The 23,794-nt window shown below is 47.1% G+C and overlaps 1 protein-coding gene across 12 annotated transcripts in view; it reads right to left on the bottom strand.

Annotated features, from left to right (window-relative positions):
- Nucleotides 1-23,794, bottom strand: part of RALGPS1 (Ral GEF with PH domain and SH3 binding motif 1) — a 276,400-nt gene that overhangs the window by 168,679 nt on the left and 83,927 nt on the right. For all 12 annotated transcript variants that reach the window (XM_045469762.1, XM_045469768.1, XM_045469772.1 and 9 more), the window contains 2 exons: nt 10,325-10,408; nt 468-557 (listed from right to left, as the gene is read on the bottom strand). In XM_045469762.1, the coding sequence (XP_045325718.1) occupies nt 468-557; nt 10,325-10,408 (174 nt within the window). The remainder of the gene's footprint in view (nt 1-467; nt 558-10,324; nt 10,409-23,794) is intronic.

Raw genomic sequence — 23,794 nt, 5'->3', positions numbered from 1 at the left:
GGGTCACGGGGCCCAGGCCTTAAACTCAGGATGCGGTGGGATGAGCTCTGCTGACTGGGGACAAAGCTGTGCAGGGTGTGATGGTATCACATAACCCGTCACCCCCCAGGAAGGGCTAAATCTGAAACAGAGGATGGAGGGACCCCAGAGGGAGACCCTAGGGCCCCACAGAATGGCCAGCTAAAGAGAATAGCTGGCTGCCATGGTAACGGGTAGCAGGCCACAGTGCGATGCGTGCACGGGGGCAGGGAGGCTGAGTGGGCACCTAGGCCCATCTTACAGCCTGGAGAGGTCAGGTCACAGCCTTCTGTTTGAACCCTGCCCAGCAGGCCCAGAGCAAAGCAGCTCCCAAAGTACTGAGGAAACACACTCTGAAACAAAAAGGAAGGAAGGAAGGAAGGAAGGAAGGAAGGAAGGAAGGAAGGAAGGAAGGGCGGGAGGAAGGAAAAAAAAATAAAACATCTTACCTTGGCTATTTTCACAAAATGGCTCAGGATTTCTGCCCTTATTTTTAAAGTCTGTGCTGTTAGAATTTCTCGTACAACCCAAAAACTGACCTGTAAAGTCAAATACAGCGGTGAAATGCCGACCATCCACGTTGCCCTCGCCCACCACAAATGGGGATTTCCCAGAGGTTGGGAAACTGGAAGAGCACAGCCTTCCAGCCTGGGGGTGCATGTGGTTGAGGGTCCCTTTACGTACAACATCTAGCCTACAAATGGCTCCCTCCTTCAGCACCTCCTCTCCAACATGCACAGTGGTGCTAAGAGAGACAAGTACTTTCCTCATCGTCCAGGGGAGTTACTGGGCCTCCATGACATAGTAATCTCTCTGAAGTCTCTGCAGGGAATTCTGAGATGCACCAGACAGATTTCTGCTCAGAAGGACCCCAGTTGTGGGAAGACCACGGATGGATGGTTGGATGGATGGAAGGACCAGTGGCCAGACTAAGGGATATGTAAATGGGCAGTACCACCCATGAGATCTATATCCCCAGGCAGACCCAAGACGAGAAGGATTCACCAGTATTTGCACAACTGTAAGAAATTTAATTTTCTAGGAGAGGGTTCGCCCAGTAAGTTAAATGATACAAAAGCATCTTTCAAAGTCCCATAAAGCAATGCAGGTGAAGAGACAGGTTTTTCTGAAGACTACATATGCCAGAAGGACACAGTGGCACTTTGGGCTCAGAACACTGTTCATACCCGACCTCTCACAGAAATCGACATCCCCAAGCCCCTTGAATCTTTCTGGGAACAAGCAAATTCTCTACCAGGGTATTGTTGACTCACGTGACACCTCAGGGCAACACAAAAGGGGCTTCGTGCCAAGAACCTCTAGGAAGTGTCCCACTACTGTAACAACAGTGCTGTGTGACACATAGACACACAAGGGTGGATTGACAGCATGACCAAGAGAAAGAGAGAGAGAGAGGGCTGAGCAGGGTACGGGGTTGGTTGTGTGGAGTTGAAAGGAATGCAAGGCATGTAAAACCTCTAAATTTTACAAAGAAAAACGGGGATATTCCAGACTTAACAAGGCACAGTTACTGCTGCAACCAAATTTACTCTCTTCCCTGAAATAGTCACTTTTCAATGCGAAAACAAGAGAAGAGTAACCAAGAATAAAAAATTTGCTTTTTATGTTAAGCAGGATTATAGAAAAGTTTTTTTCTGCGTAATTATCTGTGGTTGCCTCCAGGACATGCCCGGTTTTCCATAGAATCATTTTTTCCAAGGAATTGCCTAAAATTAAGTTCAGACTCCAAAGTTTTACTAGCCAGTTATGGAAGAAAGACTTTCTGAACACCAAGTGACATGCCCATAAACCTTATATTTTAATACACGCACATTTTTATGCCACATAACCTCAAGTGTGATAGTTTATATGTATAATTTAATAGATTCCTGCATGCCCCAAAATCACACATATTTAAGGCATAATTATGGAACATGGCAGAGTTGACTCTGATCTGCAGCACGCGGTAAGCAGAAGCAACTCTGAGTCAATTCAATTCAACAGATTTTCATGAAGCCTGTACTGTGTGCAGACTTGACACTGTGAGTCCAGACCCTATCAGTCCTTGCCTGGTATGGAAGGGACCAAAGGAAGAGGCAGGACCCTCCCCAAATCACCTGGCGATCATGGACATGGAAGAAGTTCAACCTACGTGGACTAGAACATGGGGGAGGTAATGATAGGGGAAGGCTTGCTGGAAGAGGCAGGGCTTGAAAGATGGGTAGACTTCAAACAGGTAGAGACAGGATTAAGGTATGGCTGTATACACCATGACCAGGGAGAGCTGAGCGGACCGACTGGTCTGGTGTTGCGGGTGCTCTGTGGGGTCAAGGTAGATGGGGGAAATTAACGCTGGAAAGGGCATCGAAGGCCAGAATGTGGGGGTCTGGAGCAACAAGATGACAAGAAGGACCTTAGGTGCTATTCTACATGGGGAGACTTCCCTAGGTTTCCAAGCCAAGAAGGAAGAGTCTTCTGTAGGGGCGGGGACACCCATCAGGAACCTGATGCAATGGTCTAAGTGACAGGCAGGAGGCTTGCGCTAGGCCCATGTTGAAGGAGACGGGAGAGAAGGGGCAGGTAGGAAAGACATTACAAAAGTAGAATCAAGAAAGTTTCAAACATTTTTTATTCTCTTCTCTACCTACAAAATTGAAGAGAAGTTTAAGGCAGAAAACAAAGGACACAGAAATAGGCACAAAAGGCAGAAATCATTCACGACCTCATTCTCATACACAGACCATGATGGACATCGTGGTTTGTGTCCTTCTCTCTTTTCCATACGTCTGTCTTTTTCAGTTAAATTGGTATATATTATTCCACCTGAATAATATTCCACCTTAGGGAAATATCATCATTAAGTCACCTCCTATTGTTGGGTAGGCTACTTCTAATTATTTTGTTGTACTGAACAATGCTGTGGTAAGCGTATTTACACATAAATCTTTATACATTTTTAACTACGGTCTTAGGGTAAATTCTAGTAAGGTGGAGTGAATAAAAGTATGTGTACCTTTTTTCAAAAGCACATATAAAAACTTGGCCTCCAAAAGGTCTATTTGTTTATCCATCAACAAGTTTGAGCTGATCCACAGCCCCCTGCACAAAGAGGTTATTGCAATTTTTTTTTTTTACTAACCGAACACGCAAAATAATATCTCATTGTTTCTATTTTGCATTTCTTCCATTACTATTCAATTAACATATCTTTTGTACTTTTTTTTTTTTTCAGTTTTTTGTTACAAATATTTATGGGCCATTTGTACTATCTGCCCTGTGAATTACCGGCTCGGATCCTTACCCATCTTTCTATTGGGACAGCTGTCCTCTTACTACTGATTTAGTAAAGTTCTTTGTGTATTAAGGAAAATACATTAACCCCTTGTGGGTCATGTATTGTACCAAGAATGTAGAGAAACTGGTACTATTTTACACTGTTTTGGGGAGTATAAATTTATAGGACCATTTTGAAGAGCAACTTAAATATAACTTGAAAGATGTTAAACTTCTATTCTCCCTAGAATTTTTGTTTTATGAAAACACAGAAATTTAGAGGAACTAATGTAAAAGGATTCACCAAAGTACTGTTCATAAAGAAAAAGAACAGAAAAGAAATGACCATGAATAGGAAACTTTTACATAAATAATAGTATCACCTCAGACTCTGGAAAGAAGTCACTATAGAAGGAAGTGAGCTATTGGAATTATTCTGCATAGGAAATTTGTCTATTCTTCCCCATTTATTTATGCAATCACTTATTTATATCAGAAAAGACTCATGGATACCTACTTTACACTTGGGATTATAACCCAATACTATGTTATTTATTTTCTTGCTCAAATTATTCCAGCTTTGGTCATTGAAAGCTCTTTCAGTTGGCTCCTATGTTCCTTTGACCTACCCAGCATTGTTTTAGTTGGCTGGCTGGTTGGTTGGTTTGAGCACTTCCTTATTTTCTGGAACTACATGATGCTATAGGCTCATCGAGATGCTATTGCCCCAGGATTAAACCAGCCATTTCTCCAAGGAGCCTTGGTTCCTTTTGTTAGAGAATGGTATGAGAAAACAAGATCTGGGTGCTGGGTGTACTTGTTGCTACTGGGCATCAATGTTTCTAGGTTCTCTCAGCTGGGAGAGCAAGCGAATACATGCATACGTGTGTGTGTGTGTGTGCGTGTATACTAACATGTACATACACACATCTATAAATATTTCTATATGCAACCATCTGTATCTATATTAAAATAAGTGAGTTTATATTGATGTCTCCCCCTTGCTCATCTGTAACTTTCCACTCCCAACAGTGAAAAACCTGGGTCCTACCATCTGCCATCCATTTCCTTAATTGTTCAATTCCAGTATTCATGTAAAAGAGCTTCAGAATTGTTACCCAATGCACTTGGGAAGCAGCTATATTAACTAGAGTATAGAGCTTATATACAGTTCCTTTCGTCTTCAGTGTTACAGGCTCCCCTCATTTCCAAAGTTACTTAATTCAGCACCTTTCACCTCACCCTCCTCAGTGATGTTGTTTCATACATTTATAATATGGTTAGATTTTATGTTACGTATTCCATTCTAGATTTCGTTAATTTCCACAATAAATTTTTCAAATTTGCAATACACTAAAGTTTACTCTTGGTGATAGAAAGTTCTAGGAGTTTACACAAATGCATTGTGTCGTGTGTCCAAATGACACTATGTATCATACAGCATCACACAGAATAGTTTCACCACCCTAAGAAATCCTCTGTGCTTCACCTACTCAATGCTCTCCCCGTCTCAAACCTCTGGCAACCCACTGATCAATCTGTTTATCATCCTTAGTTTTACCTTTTTGAAAAACGTTTTTACATTTCCCAGAATGTTTTTAAAAAGCTGGGAGCGGGGAGGTGGAAGTAATCATACATATGTAAGACTGGTTTCTTTCACTTAGTAATATGCATTTAAGATTCATCCATGTCTTTATATGGCTTGAGGGCTGATTCCTTTATTTATTTATTTTTTTGGTGAATACTCTTCCATTGTATGGATTTACCAGTTGGTCTATCCATTCACCTATTGAAGGATATCTTAGTTCTTTTCAGTTATTGACAATGATGAATAAAGCTGCTATAAAGATATTTGTGTGTATGTGTATACAGAAGATTTCAAAGAAGCTGGATAATTATCTAGGAGTGTAATTGCTGGACTGTACCGTTTTGCATTTCCACCAGCAATGAATGAGAGTTTGTACTGCTCCAGATACTTGCCAGCAGCTGGTATGGTCACTGTTTTATTCTAGCTCTTCTAAAAGGTGCATAGTGTTCTTGCATTGCCCCAGTGACAAATGACGTTGAGCATCTTTTTATATGTTTGTTTGCTATCTGTACTTCTTTGGTGAGGTGTCCAGATCTTCTGCCCATTTCTTACTTGGGTTGTTTTCTTAATGTTGAGTTTTAAGAGTATATTTTGGATACAATTCTTTTACCAGATATGTGTTTTGTGAGTATTTCCCCAGGCTGTGCTTTGTTTTTTAATTATCTTACCAGTGTCTTTTGCAGAGCAGAAATTTCTAATTTTAATGAAGCCCAACTTAATCAGTTTTTTCTTTCATGGATTGTACTTTTGGTGTTACATTTAATAACTCATCACCAAAGGTCATATAGATTTTCTTCTATGTTTTCTCCTAAAAGTTTTATAGTTTTGTCTTTCACATTTAGGTTTATGCTCCATTTTGAGTTTTTTTTTTTTTTTTTTTTTTTAGAGAGAGAGAGTGTGTGAGCAGGGAAGAGGGGCAGAGGTGGGGAGGGGGAGGGGGGAGGGGGAGAGGGGGAGGGGGAGAGGGGGAGGGGGAGGGGGAGAGGGGGAGAGGGAGAGAGAGAGACAGAGAGAGAGACAGAGAGAGAGAGAGAAAGACAGAGAATGAATCTTCAGCAGGCTCCATGCTCAGCGTGAAGCCTGACACGGGATCAGTTTCACAACTGCGAGATCATGACCTGAGCTGAAATCAAGAATCAGACCCTCAACTGACTCAGCCACCCAGGCACCCTATTTTGAGTTAATTTTTATGAAAGATCTATACAGTCTGTGTCTAGGTCCGTTATTTTACATACATTAAAAAAATGTTCCAATTGTTCCAGTACCATTTTGTTGAAGAGATTACCCTTCCTCCATTGAGGGCTCATGCATCTGTCAAAGATCAGACGACTATACGTCTGTTCTGTTCCATTACTAGGTGTCTTTTCTTTTGTCAGGACCATGCTGTCTTGATTACTGTAGCTTTACAGTTAGTGCTGAAATCAGGTAGAGCGAGGCCTCCAACTTTGCTCTTTTTCAGCATTGCGCTGGTTATTCTGTCTTTAATCTTCCCATATATATTTTAGAATCAGTTTTTTCGACCTACAAAATAGCTTGATAGGATTTTGATTGGGATTTGCTTCACTCTATAGAGCAAGTTGGGAGTCTTCCAGACCATGAAGATGGAATATTTATCTGTTTCAATATACTGTGATTTCTTTCATCAGTGTTTTGCAGCTTTCCACATACAGAACGTTTATGTACTTTGTTAGATTTATACCTAAGCATTGTGTGTGTGTGTGTGTGTGTGTGTGTGTGTGTGTGTGTGTGTGTGTATTGTAAGTGGCGTGGGGGTTTTCTATTGCAAATTCTAATTCTTTACTGCTTATATATAGGACAGCTTTTGTATATTGATCTTGTGTTCTGCAGCCTTGCTATATTCACTTACTAGTTACAGTAAATTTTTTTACAGATTTCTTTGAGAATTTCTATATACACAATCATGTCATATGTGAGTAAAGTCAGTTTCATTTCTTCCTTTTCAATCTGTGTATCGTCATATCTTTTTTTTTTTTCTTATTGCACTAATCAGGACTTCCAATACGACTGAATGGAAGTATTGAAAGAGCACATCTTAGCTAATCTTAGGGGGAAATCATCCAATGTTCTACCATTAAGTATGATGTTGGCTGCAGGGTTTTTGTAAGTGTCCTTTATCAAGTTGAGGAAGTTCCCCTCTATTCCTAATTGGCTGACATCTTAGTTTCTTGAGGAACTATCACTTCTCCATTCTCAGCTCATGTGGCCTAGGCCCCCTGCCCCTAGCTCCATGGGCAGGCTTATTTCTAAGACCTGGCCAACCAGAGCCTCATGTCTTCCTGGTCAGAGTGACTGATTAGGATGAACAGGATGGGACACAAGCCAAAGCAGCTAAACATCAGATGACAGAGCTACTGAAAAGGCGGTAAGATTTTTCTGCTGGGGGTTGCCCTCACAACAGGATGTGAGCCAGGATCTGTTGGCAGCCATCTTGCAGCCACAGAGGAGGAAGCTGCCAGAGAAGGGACCCAGCTTCCTGGAACCAGGAACCTTTGGCCCTGCCCAATAAGGATCCTGAGACCCAGAGATAGGAAGTGACTTGCCTGAGGCCTGAAACAGGTTAGCAGTAGAATCTAGACCAGAACCAAGTTCTCCCAATTCCCTCCTCATCTTTCCCTAATTCTTCAGCATCTTCAGGACACAATTCCAGCTCTGCTGCCAGCAACCAGTCCCAGGCCTCACTGTCCTTCAGTTCAGAGCTCCCACTACTCTACACCCTTTTTACAGCTAATGCTAATGGTTTACTATGTGTCAAGTACTGGGCCAAACCCTTTACATCCACAATTCTCATTTAATCTTCAAAACCACTTGAAATGATTCTTCCCACTTTATAAATAAGGAAGGTGAAAGGTCAAAAGACAACCCCAAGATGGGAAAGCTAGTAGGTTGTAGGGCTAGGATGCAAACCCGTAGGGGTTTGATTCTCTGTGACCACAGCTTCTTAGGCTGTTGCTCACAGACCCCTAAAGTGTTCGTGCACACATTTTGAGGGGGCAAGCACTGAACTCACTAAAATTAAATGCAAATTTATACATCTCTGCATTTATCTGGAAACGGGTTCACATATGCATATATATTTTTCAAATTCTCAAAAGAACACATGATTCAAAAAAGGTGGAGCACTTCTGTGGTCTGTGGTGAACTCCTTGGGGCTGAGATAGGAGCCTGGCCCAGAGCAGACAGCTCAGTGAACTCAGCTGGGTGCTGCCATCCCTCCATGAGCTCTAGGAACAAATTCCAAGGGACTCAGGTCCCACAGAGAAAGCAGGTAAGCCCACAGGGTCTGGCCACTGGGTTTCTGGTTTGGCCACAAGAAGCCCCATATCTGCGGGCAACCTCCTTCCAATCAGCTAATCTTCCTGTTCTCTCTTACTTTCCCCGAAAACATTTGGACGCTTACTACATGCCAGACACAGTGCTAAGAGCTCTTCGTGTGCCATTTCATTTAATCTCCACAGCAACCGTGCAAGGTGAGTCATACTGTTATTCTCATTTACAGATAAGGAAACTGAGGCTCACAAAGGCAACTGACCTGCTTTCCTTTATCTGGAGTCTGATGGGGAGCCTTGTTCTCACATATAAAAATCTGCCAGGAAGGGATGCCAATCGGTTCATCTCAGAGAAAGCAGCCCCAGTGGCTGACCGGGCCTGGCTGTTGGCCAGTTTTGAAGCCAAATGGCTGTGTCCAGGAGCTGCTCGCTCTGAGTAGCTGACAGGCTGGCAGCAAGACCATTTCTCAGAGCGTCCTGTTTGGGAAAATGCGACTTCGCTTCTGGCTCGCTTCACCCGCTTGGTCTGATCTGGACACGATGCAACTGTTCGCAGAACGAGCCGCACCACCCTCTGCCAGGCTGACCTGGCCTCCGCGTGCAAAGCAGATTACATCAGAGCCCCCAGCGGCCCTCCTCCGGGAGCACTGTGGCTGGCCAGAGGTGGGACTGAGCTGGCTTCCAGTCAAATAGTTTTGTGAAGGAAACTATGAATCCTCTGACAGTGTGTGCACATCTGTTTTATTTTTTAAAGCCTAAGCTCAGTTGAAAAGGAAAAGATTTTGAAAAGAAAGAGCAAGAAAACAAAAGCCTTCAGAACTTCTCTGTTCAAAACAAACAGTGCATACAGCCCCACTGCAGATGCCTAGGTCCTTCTTAGTTCCTAGTATAACAACAATAATGCAAACTTCAGTCTTGATCTCCAGACGAAAAGCTGGTGCCTCTCGGAGGCTCTCCCCATCCTCCGGTGGTAGCCGAGGCTGGGGAAGCCTGGGGAGGGCTGGGCAGCGGTGATGCACAGGGCCCAGCATTTCTGAGTGGGAAGGCCCAAAGGAAACCCAGGCCCATCACCCCGAGGTCCAGTCATGCACACTATGCAATTTCTAAACCACTGTCCTCATTTGAAACCAGAAAAACAAGAAGGAAGAAAAACTGTCAACAGCACCATTTGGGGGTTTGGTCCATCCAAGGGAGGTCTTAGAGGGTGCTTTCTACCAGAGATCTCATTCTGGTAGATCTGGCTGAGAAGCCAGAAGCCCACTGCCCTCAGCTGGTCCAAGTCTTCATCATCGTTCCCGTAAGTGGGGGTGCAGATCTTCATACTGGCGCAAAGGTGCTGGTTGGACCAAGTCAGTTTGCAGTAGTATGTATGGGGCCGGTGACCAGGGCATCGGGCACTCAAAGTTCCGAGCACCTCATTCATCCACTCCACATGTATGTACTGAGGGTCTATCATATGCCTGACATTAGGCCAGGTGGCGGGAGGTGCACTGGTGAACAAGATGGACATGGCTCCTGCCTTCACGGAGCCCACAGACTGGCAAGGAAGACGGAGGCGAAGGAGCTGCACAAAGTGAGGACAGATGAGCAAAGGACCCGATGGAAAAAGAAGCACAGGGGGCAGTGAGAGAATGTCTGACAGTGAGACCTCGCACGGGCGAGGGGTTCACAGAGAGCTCCCCACAGAAGTGACACTCAGGCTAAGATCAGACTGGGGGCTAAACAGAGAGGAAGAATTCTGAACTGAGAGGACAGCACATCTGGGGCCTGATGGGGCAGAGAGGGTACAGCAGGGAAGAGAAAGAGGCCAGGATGGCTGAAGCCTGCGGAGCAGGGAAAGGGACAAGAGAGGAGACTGGAGGGGTGGACAGAAACCAGACCCACCGTGCAGGACCCTGCAGGGAAATTAAGGTGCTTGAGCCTTAGCTTAGGTGGAACTGGAAGCCAGTGAAGCAACTTAAACCCAGGAAAAGATGCATTTGGTTCCACCTGCTGTGAAGAAGGACCGTGCAGGCAAAAGGATTGATGGGCGGGATGGTTCGGGAAGAGGGGTTTGGACGGGGGGCCAGGTGCCTGGGATTGAACCCTGGCAGGGCTCCCAGCCCAAGGGGACAACAGATCGCTATCCGGCCACGCACAGGCAAGGGGTACTGCTTACCTGGTTAAACCTCCGGGTAAAGGCCACAACGTTGGGGGCGAGACTATGTTTCTCCTTCTTACTCCATCCACAGCTGGCTAGTTCCTAGGAAGCACAGAGTCAATTTCAACAGCGATTCTAACACATAAGGGACATCTAACTGGAATATGGACACAAAGGTGGGGAAGGGCCAAAGCCCTGGCCATCCATATCTTCACCAGGGTGGGTCAGTCTTCTCCCCGTCCTCTGGAGAGGAGGGTTGGGTCTGTAGATGGAGGTGCACCCCGGGACCCCCAGGAGTGAGGATGGAAAGTAGGACACTTTGCCCCATAACCCTGGCCACATTTCCCAGGACTTCTGTGCCAAAATACTCTTAACCACAAACTGCCTCCTCTGCCAGTTCCCCTGGGACCAGAAGTCCCTTCTGAAGGTAAACTGTCTGCGAGAGGGCATAATGTGTTAGCTAGAAAGACCCATCCTCCCAGGAGAACTTAAAAATCTTAAAGTGAAATATGGATAAACGATTTCAGAGTTCATTGGCCACGTGATACCCTCCACTCCTGGCATGAGGGAACCTCCTTGCCCCTGCCCACTGTAATCAGAGAAGATTCTGGGACCACCTCACACCCCTTCCTGAAGTCAGCCCCTCCCCTATCTCGTACAACCAACAGGGGAATAGAAGGAGAGGTTGCCTTTAACATCTTTTTCAAGGGCCTCGTCTCTTTTCCAACAGGTTTAATGTTATAATTTGAATAATCAAATTATCTAAATTTTACCCATCTGTGAGGCTGGTTCCTACCCAACGGAGTTAACAGGAACACTGTAACAGGATGACTTGGGTGCATAAGAAGACCAGAGAAAACCCATTATCCAAGGGCCAGCGTTCTCAGCTTGTGGCTTGGGAGCGCTGGCAAAGAACGGAATAAAGGAGGCAGACGAAAGTTCTCTATCCCTAAGTTACAAGACCTTCTTTAAATTTGTATCAGGCCTTGCTATTATTAACAACATTTTTTTTTTTGCCACACATCTGGAACTTTAATAAGATCTTTAGGGAGAGCCGGCTGCCTGGCAGCGGGAATAGGGGTCTACTAGGAAGTCAGGGAGGGCAGTGGGAATGGCCAGAGACAAAACCTGTTGGCCGAGCAGCTCTGTCTGAAGTGCTGTGCCCTTCAAATGCATCTCGGGACCCAACTCTATGCCACAGGTGCTGCGTGAAGCCTGGCTGGAGGCAATGGACAGCTCGGGATATAAGATCAATGGCCTGGACTTGAAAGCACTCAGGCACCAAGCGGGGGCTATGCACTCTGCTCCTCTCCCGGCTATCTCACTTCTGTAAATGCGCCATTCTCCTCCTGGTCACCCACATGGGAAAACGCGACCATCTTTGACCTTGCCAGTCCTTTACACCCTCACAATGCAGACCCCAAAGAATAGCAATGACAAGGACGTTAACGAATGTTAACGAACCCATTTATCAAGAGTCCCCCGCACGTCAGGGGCTGGCCCAGGCACTTCACCTGTTACCTCATGTAATTCACACCACATCCATTTAGCAAAGAGGAAGGGGCTCAGGATCCATCCTCTTGAATGAATACCTTGACTCATTTCTTTTCACGAGCAGACATGAACCTCTTTGAGATGGAGCATTCACCTCTGTTTACCATGATTCTCCTTGTTCCAAAAATATGTATTCAACCTGCCTCAGTTACATTGACTTCTCCTCCCCTTTGAACAGATACTTTAATTATTTTGCAAACGTATATCATTGCCCTTTCAAAGTTTAATTGTGAGAACAACAACCTCCCTCCTCTGTGGATCCCAGAACCAGTCCTGGAAAGCAATGGATTATAATCAGATATAAAAGAGGTGTTTCAAGGACTGAGGCATGGTTGTTGCCCAATTTCTCGTTAATAGTCACCCCTTTGTTTTTCTGAATTCTTTAATAAACAGCAAAAGCTTTACACATATACATGTGTATGTATGCACGCACAAGTATGTGTTTATGTGCACACATTAAATTAAGAGTCTGTAATCCTATTTAGAATTAGACAGACCCAGTCATATCCTGGCCTCCACACACCAGCTGCATGATCTCAGAAGACAACCTTCTCAGAAGCTCAGTTTTCACATATTAAAATGGGTATCATATTGTATTTATCTGTGAAGCTCATTAAATAACGACTAAGTGAGATCCAGACATGCAGGGCATGGGGCACATAACAAGTAGCTGGCAAACGTTATCTACCTTCCCCTTCCCAGGGTCGCATTGCTGTCAGACTCAGCGCAAGCTCCAAACACCCTCCACTTCCTCCCACACCGTGCTCCTGTTGCAATCTCAAATTATTAACAAAATCTATCACGATTTCTCTCTCGCTTTGCTGATGTCATGCAGGCAGGAACCAAAGCAAGTACTTAATACATCTGCCCTAAATTTATTTGATTGGAACATTTCTAAGACCCTGGTTCAAAAACTATACTTGTCAGGGTTTTGACAATTCCCTAAAGAACCTTTCACGCTGAGAGACGCGTAACATTTAAAATGAAAACCTCAACAGAGTGAAACGTTGTGTTTGAGGGGTTCCTTGATGAAATGGAAGGAGCAAAGGACTTAAGAACCAAAAGACCTTGCCCTGAATCCCGCCCGGCCACTTACTTCCGAGGCGACCTCAGGCAAGTTAACCTCTGTCGGCACTGTTTTCATCGCTGATGAAACAGGGACACCGAAATTAACTCCACAGAACTGTGGCAGAGACTGAAAGAAGTAACGCCTGGCAAAGGAGGTTACATGCAGGGCACAGGTCTGGCTCACAGCGGATGCCAAGCCTCATCTGTTCAATGAATGGAGTATGAGTGTTCCTCGGGGTTGAAATCTCCCAAATTCAGGGCAGAAAGATTTATCAGGACGTCAAAAGAAATAAGACCGTTCTATCTGCACTAAAACAAGTCTTGGGCCCAACCTCCTTGGCACTGTTTCTTCTGTGTTTGGCCTTATAGGATTACAAGAGATTCCATCTGTGTGAAGTGGGTTTGGAAAATGTGAAGTAATAGAACAAAACTCTTCCAGTCACTAATGCCTAAAAAAGGTCTATGCTATGGAACTGATCTGAGTGTAATTAAGTTAAAATTGACCAGAGGAGACAGGGCTGGTTCTAGAAGGAGACAAGGGGTTGGGCTGAGGCTGGTGGCCTTGCGTCCTGGGTGAGCCACCCGGCTGTCCCTGGGCCACCACACAGCCCCCTCCCAAGGGCACTGGGGCCCTGATCGCACCCTGTCTGTCCTTGGCTCTGAGTTCTCTGCTGAGGTCAACTGGATGTGAAAGGAGAGTATGAGCCTGTACAGTCCTTTGCCAGCTTCCTCCGGGGCCTCTCTTCTGTCATGTGGATGCTCCCTGGCTTCATCAGGGAGAAAACAGGAGCTGTGAGAAGAAACCTTTCTGCCACCAAATGTGCAAATTCACTTGCGTCCTCTCCCTTCCTTGGCTTCAATGGGAGGGCAAACCTATCCTCTCGGGGACCCGCTCTCCTCCTGGGCACTGGACCCCGTCCCCTCCCCTGCTCAGCCTTGCCCTCCAGCCCTCTCTCTTCCCTGCACCCTCACCTCCTTCCTCTCCGCGAACAATAATAATATCAAGGAGAGTCCTGCTGAAAGACATCTTTTCCAGGCTGTCAGTACCGCTTCCCTCCCCACCTCCTTCCCAGCCCCCTGCTCCACTGACCCTGCTCTGTCCCTTACTGGTGACAGCTTCCCAGCAGGGCAGCAGCCCCACCTGTTCCCGCTGCGTGTACCAGCCCTTCAGCACCATGCTCTCCGCTCTCTGTTCTCCGGCTGTCTCCTCGCTTCTCACAACCCTAGCCTCAGTCTTCTTCTCTGGCTGCTTTTTTCTTTTCTGGTACTTCCCCCCCCACCCCATATCCACCTAAATCTGTCCATGGTCTTCTTCTGTATTCTTCTCCGTCTACAGTCCTCCCTGGAAGACCACATCCACCTCCGTGGCTTGCCCCGCACATCTGTGCCCAGCCCGGTTTCTCTCCTGAGCTCCAGACCAAGATACGCAGCTACCTCTGGCCACACCTTCCCCAGTGTCCCACAGGGACCTCAACGTCAGCGTCAGTGGGCCTGGAACCGAAAAGGAGTCTGACCGGCTGCCTTAAATGAAAAACCTAACAGCATGAGATTCATTTAGACACCCATTCTGACAGTCAAAGGAGAATGTGTATTACAAAGAAACCGGGGAAACACTACTAACCAATATAGAAACAACTTTTACCTCACGCAATCATTCCTACGTGACACCAAGAGTCACCACTGCTTGCAGCTCTCCCTGTGAAGCTACTTGGGGCCACACTGCCAGCAAAGCCACCAGCTGCCAGCCTTGCGCGTAGGGGTCCGGGAGTCAGATGCCTGAGGTGGCCTGAGAAAGGCCCGACCCTGACCGTGTCTGGGGCCAGTGAGGTAAGGCTCTAGAACCTGGGGAGTGGGACAAGTCCTCCCTGGAGACCCTTGCAGGATCTAGGCCACAGGAAGTCGGTGCCAACACATGGGCCTTCCACACACGTGCTTGATCCGGACTGCAATCTTTTCCAAATCACGCTCCTAAAACATGTCCACGTGGAACACGCATCGCGTGAAGGAAAGGTCACGAAGTCTGACTCCATGGGCTACCACCAGGCTGCCACTGGCCACAGGCACCGCATTACCAGTTTTGCTCAGTGGCGACCCTTCTCCGTCCTCCCCCCTCCTCCCATTCTACAGTCTAGAACGATCTTCAGAAGAACCTGTGGGACAATCACACTTAGTCAAACTAGTTCTAAAAACACCCCAGGGAGTAGACGACCCACTGAGGCAGTCGGGGGAGACAGTGCCAGTTTGGGGGCTGGGAGTGGGGTCTGACTAAGGGGTAAGGCATTTTAGGGCCTAGACTCTGGTGACATGGTTAAGAACAGGCAAATGACGGAGTGGCTGCTGTGTCCTTCGAGGACCTTCAGACCTTGTCACCCTCGCGGAAATCACGGTATCAAAGGTGCATGGCATCCTCTTGTCCTGGTGTGGAAGTAGGGGTCCTGGGGCTGGAGGTAGGAATGAGAGATGCTCCACGGGGGCCTCCCACTTGGAACCCAGGAGCGGGGCTGGCTCTGGTCTTAGGAGTGAACGGGGAGGGCACGAGGGTTGAGAAAAGAGAGACCCTGGAGTACAGCAGTTAAGGACTCAGATGGACTGGGGCTGACTCACAACCAGCTGGCTGTGTGATCCTGGCCAAGCCATTGCCACCCCCAGGGCCCGACCCTGCTCATCTGAAAACTGGCAGGGACAGCACCTCCCTCACGCAGTAGTTATAAGAAGTAACATATAACTCGCTGGCTCAGTCAGAAGAGCATGTGACTCTTGATCTTGGGGTTGTGAGTTCGAGCCCCACATTGGGTGTAGAGATTACTAAATAAATAAATCGTTAAAAAAGAAGTAAATAAGGTGATATTTGTCAATTGCTTAGAATAATGTCTGATACATTATAAGTACTTTCAATGGGTGTCTTAAATGAGGGAAAAGGCAGCACAGGGCAGGTGGGAGCAGGGGCAGATGATCCAGATCAGGAGAGACCCTGGAGTCTGATGGGCATAAGGTGCCCAGAAGAGCAGTCCCTGGGCAGCAGGACTCCAACTATGCCTGGGACAAGGACCAAGGCCCAGCCAGTAAGCTTTACTGACTACCGACTTTGTGCCAGGAACCGTGCTAACACCTGGCACGTGCTGAGGATCTCGTCTCACCCTCACAGGACCCTCAGAGTGGGCACGGTTGCCATCACCTTCCATTTCTAAGTGAAAAATGACACAACGAGCAGGTGACTGAATGTGCCCCGGCCACACATGCAGGCGGTGAAGAGGGTGAGGCTGTCCTCACCAAAGCCAGGACAGAGCTGCGGGCCTCACGTGGGACTCCAGCAGGCTCCCAGCCGAGAGAAGGGGTGAATGATATGAAGGAACAGACCAAGGCAGGGGCTGGGCTGAGGACAGCAGCGTAGCCAATGTGGTTGGAGCAGAGCAGTGGGAGGAGAGGTGATAAGAAAGGAAGCAGATGGGAGGCCAGGTCATAGCCCGGCCTGGAGGGCAAGTAAGGACTGGATTTTATTTTATTGAGTGGGATGGGAAGGCAAGGGAGCGACTGAAGAGGTAGGCTTCCAAAAGCCTTCCGCATGTGTTAGGTAGGTTTTATTGCCCTGATAACACGAGCAAGAGAGTGGCAGAGTGGATGTAAACCCATCAAGTGATCTTTAGCTGGACTGCAGTCTAGTTTGTACTATAATCGCATACATGGGGTGTAATGTTCTCACAGGAGGGCAGTTCACTTTAGTAATGTGAAATAAACACCCGCCAGGGGCCGTGTGCCGAGAAAGGGAGGAGGCAGGGCCCAGGGAGAAATGAACATGAGGGCCTCCAGAAGGCCTCGGAACCCTGGCCAGACAAACCACAAGAGGGGGACAGAATCACTGGGGACAAATGGGTGCCTTCCTCGGCGTCAGGGTATGTGTCTGGGGGACAGAGGTCAAGGAATGAGTACAGTAATTCATCTTTCTCAGCTTTCAGTCATACTAATTTCTACAGAATAACAACTCACAGCCACCACCTCTTCATCAAATCCTCAAACTACCGTGCTTAGGACACATGTAGATTTAGGGTCATGAAGACGATGCAAATTTCCCAAACACTCCCTTTCCAGCCCTAGTCCTGTGCAGCTCTGCACAATTAGAAGCAGCTGTCAATGCGGCACAGCGGCCAAGTGCAGCCCTGTGAATGGTCTCCCGTCCATGTGACAGAGAAAGGGCCCCAGTGGACAGAACGGCCAGCAGCCCCCGGCAGCTCAGCTCGCTGGATTCCCAAGCCGAATATGAGGCCCACGGGGCCACCCGTTCCTTTTCCACTCTAACGCTGGGGACTGTGCTCAATTCCCTTTCTCCATATTCTTGGGAAATGCTTTTTCCAAGTAATAGCATTCAGATGTTCGCTTTTAGAAAACACTACACTTTGGGCTTTTTTTGACTAGGGGCCTAGTAAATGTTCATGACAGAAAACCTGAACAACACAGAAAGCCTGTAAAATAAAATATAAGCCATGCATTAGCCTAAAACCCAGAGAAACCCACGTTTGGTTAATAATAATGGCAAGAGTAACAATACCTAACGTTTTACTGAGCACTTACTAAGTGCTCATCATTTCACAACTTTTTATCCCGTTGCTCAGTGAATTCTCACCACAACCCTAGGAGATAAGTACTGTCACTGCCCCATTCTGCAGATGAGGAAAGGGAAGCTTCGTTGGAAATGTCAAGCAGTTGGCTCAAATCCTCACACGGGGTCAGCGTGAGAGCCGAGACTCACACCCGGGCCTGCCAGTCTCAGAGGCCTGGACCCTTAGGCACAGAGCACCTCCATCTCCAGGGAGGTAGCCTCTCCCCACCCACGGGCACAGGGGCACACACACGTGCACACACGCTCGCTCACTCCCTCAAAAACCGAGCTTATGCCGTACCCACGGTTCCACACCTGTTCTTGTCCACGCTACATACACCACCTCACATCACCCCAGCCCTCCTCTCACAGAGCTCCTGTGACCGCACCACACCCCCTAGAGATGATCTATCCTCCTGGTCCCCTCCAGGTTTCCCTCCGAGTTCTAGGAAGAAATTTTAGCTTACCCTTTCTCTCTGCTTTGGTTTCCCACAATATCTCATCTGCTGCTATTTCCACAGTGGTTTAAATTCAGTGATCAGTTTTTGACACAATCAAATCCTTTTTTATTTTAAATGTTTTATTTATTTTTGAGACAGGAGGGAGGGGCAGAGAGAGACGGGGACAGAGAATCTCAAGCAGGCTCCGCGCTGGCAGCAAAGAACCCAACAGGGGGCTTGAACCCACGAACCACGAGATCATGACCTGGGCCGAAGGTGGACGCTTAACCAACTGAGCTATTCAGGCACTCCACAGTCGAATCCTTCTTAATCTTGACCTTCACATGCTGCAGAGGCACCCTGAACACTGCTGGAAACACAAAGTGAAATTTCTGGAAGTACCTGCTTCATGCGAAGACGCAGGCTCGGACCCGGTCTTCACACTGCCTTCCATTTTTGGCCAACGAAAACTTCTCCGTGTCTGGTGAGCATGCTAAACACCACGTCGGAAACTGGAAAAGTTAACTCAGAGGTTCCAGGGCCACATAATTTTACGAGTGAGCCCTCACAGACTTTTAAAGAACACCTCATTCTTATGCTAAATAATTTATTCCAGAGCACAAAAAGTAACGGAAAAAAGCCCCAAACCCTGACACCTAACAAATACAGAACAAGGAGGAGAAGCATGACCCTGTACAACCTAGCGGATTTGTCTTAGAAACACAAGAATAAGCTAATGTTTCGAAGGCTGTTAACATAACAGCACATCAATCAATCAGAGAAGAAAAATGTGATATGATCCTCTCAGACGCTGAAAAGTAATTAGCAAAATGCAACACTGATTTGCGATTTTAAAAAGAAAAAAATAAACCTCTTGGAAGCTTAGTGACATGTATCTCAAACCAACTGCCATCATCATACAAGGCAGAGAAGAAGGACTGCCAGAATTTGAATTAGGATGACAAAAAACAGGTGGTGCGTCGAAGTTCCTTGTCTGAAGCACAGAACGTGGAAAATGCCTTGAGTGACTTTCCTAATTCTCCTCAGAATGGTGTGTTCATTACATCCGATGGACCTTCAGGCAGCAAGCTTGACTTTCTCGTGGATCCCTGGCTGAGGAAGGCCTACCAGCTATTACCCAGCACTGGCCAAGAGAAATATGATGCAGGAAGGGAAGAAAAAGTAATATACAAACAGGGAGTGGGACAAAACATAACAGACTCTTAAATACAGAGAACAAACTGAGGGTTGCTGGAGGGGTGGGCTAAGTGGGCGAGGGGCAATGAGGAGGACACTTGTTGGGACAAGCTCTGGGTTTTATGCGTACAGGGTGAATCCCTGGATTCTACTCCTGAAATCATTATTGCGCGATGTGCTAACTTGGATGTAAATCAAAAGAAAGAAGGAAAGAAAAGAAAAGAAAAGAGAAAGAAAGAAAGAAAGAAAGAAAAAGAAAGAAAGAAAGAAAGAAAGAAAGAAAGAAAGAAAGAAAGAAAGAAAGAAAAAGAAAGAGAAATATAATGCAATCCATGTATTTTAAATGTTCTAATAGCCATATTTAAAAAGCGGGGGGAAAGGGCCCCTGGGTGGCTCGGTCAGCTGAGCGTCCGACTTCGGCTTAGGTCATGATCTCACAGTTCATGGGCTCGAGCCCCATGTTGGGCTCTGTGCTGACAGCTCAGAGCCTGGAGCCTGCTTCGGATTCTGTGTCTCCCTCTCTCTCTGCCCCTCCCCTGCTTGCACTCTGTCTCTCAACAATAAATAAATTTAAAAAAAATAAAAAGGGGAAAAAAACAGGTGAAATTAATTTAGTAATTTATTTTCCTTAATTCAATATATCCAAAATATTTATCTTTTTGACCTGCAATCAATATAAAATATAACAAATCACTGATGAGATTAGCATGCACTCTTTTTTTGGACTAAGTCTTTGAAATCTGGTCTGTTGTTTACACTTACGGCACACTTTAGTTTGGACGAGCCACATTTCAAGTGCCCAGTAGCCACATGCAGCCACCATTTTGGACAACACAGTTCTTACCAATATACAAAGGCGTGACATTAAAATCAAAGGAGGGGTCAGGGCAGAAGAACAGAAGACAAGCCAAGAAGCCCCATCCGCAGGGCCAGTGTGAGGTGGGAAGCCAAGTCAGACAGCTCAGAACCAGAGGGCAGGGTCAGCCCAGGACAAGCAGGAAGACCGAATGGTGATAAACCCACACATGACTGACCTAGGTTCTTTATGTCCCCATTACATAAGGTCTGCCCCCACCTCCACTCCCCCCAAAGGGAGCTGGAGCTTGTCACTAAGAGGTCAGGTAGACCAGCTGCAGCTGTTAGAAGGACTTGGGTTACAGATGGAATGACATAAATTCAGAGAAGATGGAGAAAGACACGTGCAGTTCACACGGGTGATGTCATGCTTTTATGGGGACTTCTTAAGTCAGGAGCGCTGGGTTCTAATCTCAGCTGTGCCTAAACCCCCTTTGAGACTTTGGACCAGTCCTATCCTCCGTGGGGGCTCAGTTTCCTGTCTGTAAAATCCAGTGGCACCGGATGGTAAGTTCCTCCCAGTTTTCCCATCCTGTGAGCAAAGAGAAGTAGAGACCACATGTCTGGCTTTATATAAAAACACTATTAAGTAAGACCTGCCTCTGGAGACTACGTGACTGCAGTGGTTTTCTTTCTCCAAGTGTTCTGAGGGGGTGTGAAGAGGATGAGTCTGAGAGGCAGTCACGAAGGGGTAAGAGGCTCTAGGCACCACGCTGTCCCACAGGGATGGAGTGGACATGACAATGTGATGAGGCAGGAGACAGGAAACAGCTGTGGGGGAGGCGGGCTGGGGGCAGATGGGGACCCATGACCAGAAAAACACACAAATGACCAGTGCAGACTCAGGTTCCAGAAAGAGAGAAGGGGAGGGAGCAAGAGAAAGGGGAGAGGACAAAGGGAGGGGAGGGAAGAAGAGGAAGAAGGAAAGAGAGAGAGAGAAGACAGAAAAAGGCGTTCAGAAGCAGAAGGGTTCAACTGCGGGTCGGGGGGACCGTGGCCATGAGAGGTACCTCCAGCTGGAGCAGGGAGGAAGAGAGAGATGGCGAGCCGTGCAGGGCAGGAGAGGGACTCAGGAGAGAGAGGGACAAATGGAGCGTCCCGCATGTTTTCCACGCTCTGGAAGGCGGTCTCGGAAGGCCCACACGCCAGGAGCACTCACAACCGGCTGCTCAGACACCAAGGAGGCAGCTCTGGCCACCGAACACCTGGGACCCATCTGGGGAGGCTGAGACCCAAATCGCTGGCCCCAACCCTCCTCGGATGGGAAGAGAACACAGCGGGAAACACAGAGATGACCAACCACTGGCCCCACAGCTCTTCCTCATTTTGCGAGGCAAGCGGGGTCCTTTCAGAAAAAGCTCAGTCCTGTTCCCAGCCTCAGAAGAGGGAGAATAAAACAACAGCAGCAGCAGCTAAGGCCTGCTTGCTATGCGCCAGGCATGAGGCTAAGTACTTTTCTTACAGCATGTCCCGAAATCTTTAACAATGGCATCCATCAGAAAGAGCTGTTATTTTTCCAGTAATCTCTACACCCAACATGGGCCTCGAACTCACGCCCCGGAGATCAAGAGTCGCGTGCTCTTCCGACTGAGCCAGCCAGGAGCCCTGGGAAGGGCTATTATTGCCCCCAGTTTACACATAAGGAAAACTGAGATTCAGAGAGGATGACTAACTCGTCCAAGGTCACACAGTAAATAAATGACAAAACTGGGATCCATACCAGGTCTGCCTGGCTCCAAAGCTCGGACTCCTAACCACTGTGCTGTCAGCCTGGCCGAGCACTGTTACCACGATTTGCCACCCACACTTTGAATAATACTGACCATCTACAAAGGGGATAGCACCACAGGGGTTACGGAACGAAAAAGAAGAGAACTACAACGAACTGCGTGTTTCCGACATTCTAGGCGCCATGCAATGTACTTTTATCTACTGTATTTGGTCTGGGTCTCAAAGTGAAACCATGAAGTAAAATGCTGTGTGTTCCCCAGACAGTGTTTAATTAGGCATACTTGAATATAAGGGAAATTTCTTTGCAAAACAAAATGTCTTTACACACTTAGACTTTTCTAGGCCCCCTTTTTCAGGAGGCAATAGAAGAAACTATTAGCATCCTACAGAGAAGGTAGTATATTGAGCCCTGCTGAGATGCGCGATTTTTCTGTCATTACTAAAATAATTCCATGTATATTTTTTCTTTGTTACTGAAGTATAGCTGACATACAACGTCCCATTAGTGATGTATACAGTGGTACAATCTATCCATGCTACACGTTACTCAAGTGTACAATACTCACCATGATGAGTGTACTTGCCTTCTGTCACCATACAAGGTTCTTACAGTATTACTGACTCTACTCTCTGTGCTATACTTGTAGATTTTACTATCCCACTTTACAGATAAGACATCGGAGGCTCACGGAGATGAAATAATTTATGGGAGTTCATCTAGAGAGCAAATGGCAGACACCAGAGCCTGAGCTTTTAATACAAAAAAGTCCCAGAGGGACACTGAGGTATGAGCTAAGACAACCAGACAGGGCCAGGGGTTGGACAGACTTCCCTCCAAAAAGACAGATGGAGGTGGAGAGGGTACTATAGAAAATCACGAGCCTGGAGGTTGCACAGGAGCTCAAGGCCGTCCCGGCCCTAAGGACACCCTCTGCCCAGCTCCCTGGAGCGTCAGGCTGACTGCAGTACAGAGCAAGGCAGAGCCGCAGAAGGGGCCACGGGCTAAGTGTCCACTCATCTGAACAGTCTCACTCAACCCATGACACTGAAAGAGTCTTCCCCTCACCCCCAGAGCTTGCTTTTTGACGACAAACAGCCTGAAGCCCCTGGCCAGAGCAGGATTTGGAGAAACAAACCACGACTTTGACAGATTCCAGCAAGGCTACACAGTGGGATATATTACAGGGGTGCCGGGCTGTTCTGACATTCCTGCTGTCTGACGATGACCACAGATGGCTGGTTCACAAGGAGACCGGGAGGAACAGCTTTCAGAAAAGCTATTTCCTCTCCTGAAAGGCTAAAAGGAAAAACCAACCTTTCAAATATTTGATCTATACAGGGATACTTATTTAAATTAAGTGTGAGGAAACCTTTCAGACACTGAAGCCACAAGTAAGCCTCTGATGGTGTGAAACCACCTTTTATAAGATGGAGGGAGACCGTGGCTTGGGTCCCCCACCCTGGGGCCTAGCCAGCTTCTCAACGCTGTCCCCAGCCCCCATCTAATCGGTAATACACAGCCAGTCTCACGCAGTGCCTCCTCTGTGCCATGCACTGTGCAAGGCTTGGGGACAGAGCATTGGACAAGGCATTTGCCTTCTAGTAGAGAAGACAGGCATTAATTATGAACGTGCTACTTGGCACCTAAGGACAAGGACAGAGTGTGATGACAGTGTAACAGGAGCTGGCCTGGTGAGGAGCAGAGACTCACCCTGAGTCGGGTAATAGACAGGAGTATCATGGAAGGCAAGCACACCCAGTAGAGAAAAGCAGGTGAACGGGCCTGGAGGTAAATCTGAGGAATTTAAATCTGAGGGAGGAAGCCAAAGCAGGGAAAGCAGAGGAATGGGGAGGGCCAGGAGGAGGGCTGGGGAGGGATAAGCCAGATCTCACAGGACCTGCACTCCCATCTTGAAGTTTTGGGACTGATCCTAAGGGGAAACCAGTGGAAGTTTTGAAGGAGCTCAGTGATGCGGACAGAGATTTGAAAACTGCAGGGTGTGCAACAGAGCAGGAGGGAGCAGATGAGTGTACAGAGATGTCCGCTGG

This window comes from Leopardus geoffroyi, chromosome D4 (genome assembly GCF_018350155.1).
Source record: "Leopardus geoffroyi isolate Oge1 chromosome D4, O.geoffroyi_Oge1_pat1.0, whole genome shotgun sequence".
NCBI classification, from domain to species: Eukaryota; Metazoa; Chordata; class Mammalia; order Carnivora; family Felidae; genus Leopardus; species Leopardus geoffroyi.
The sequence above is the reverse complement of the archived record's forward strand: the minus strand, read 5'-3'. Positions and strand labels throughout refer to the sequence as shown.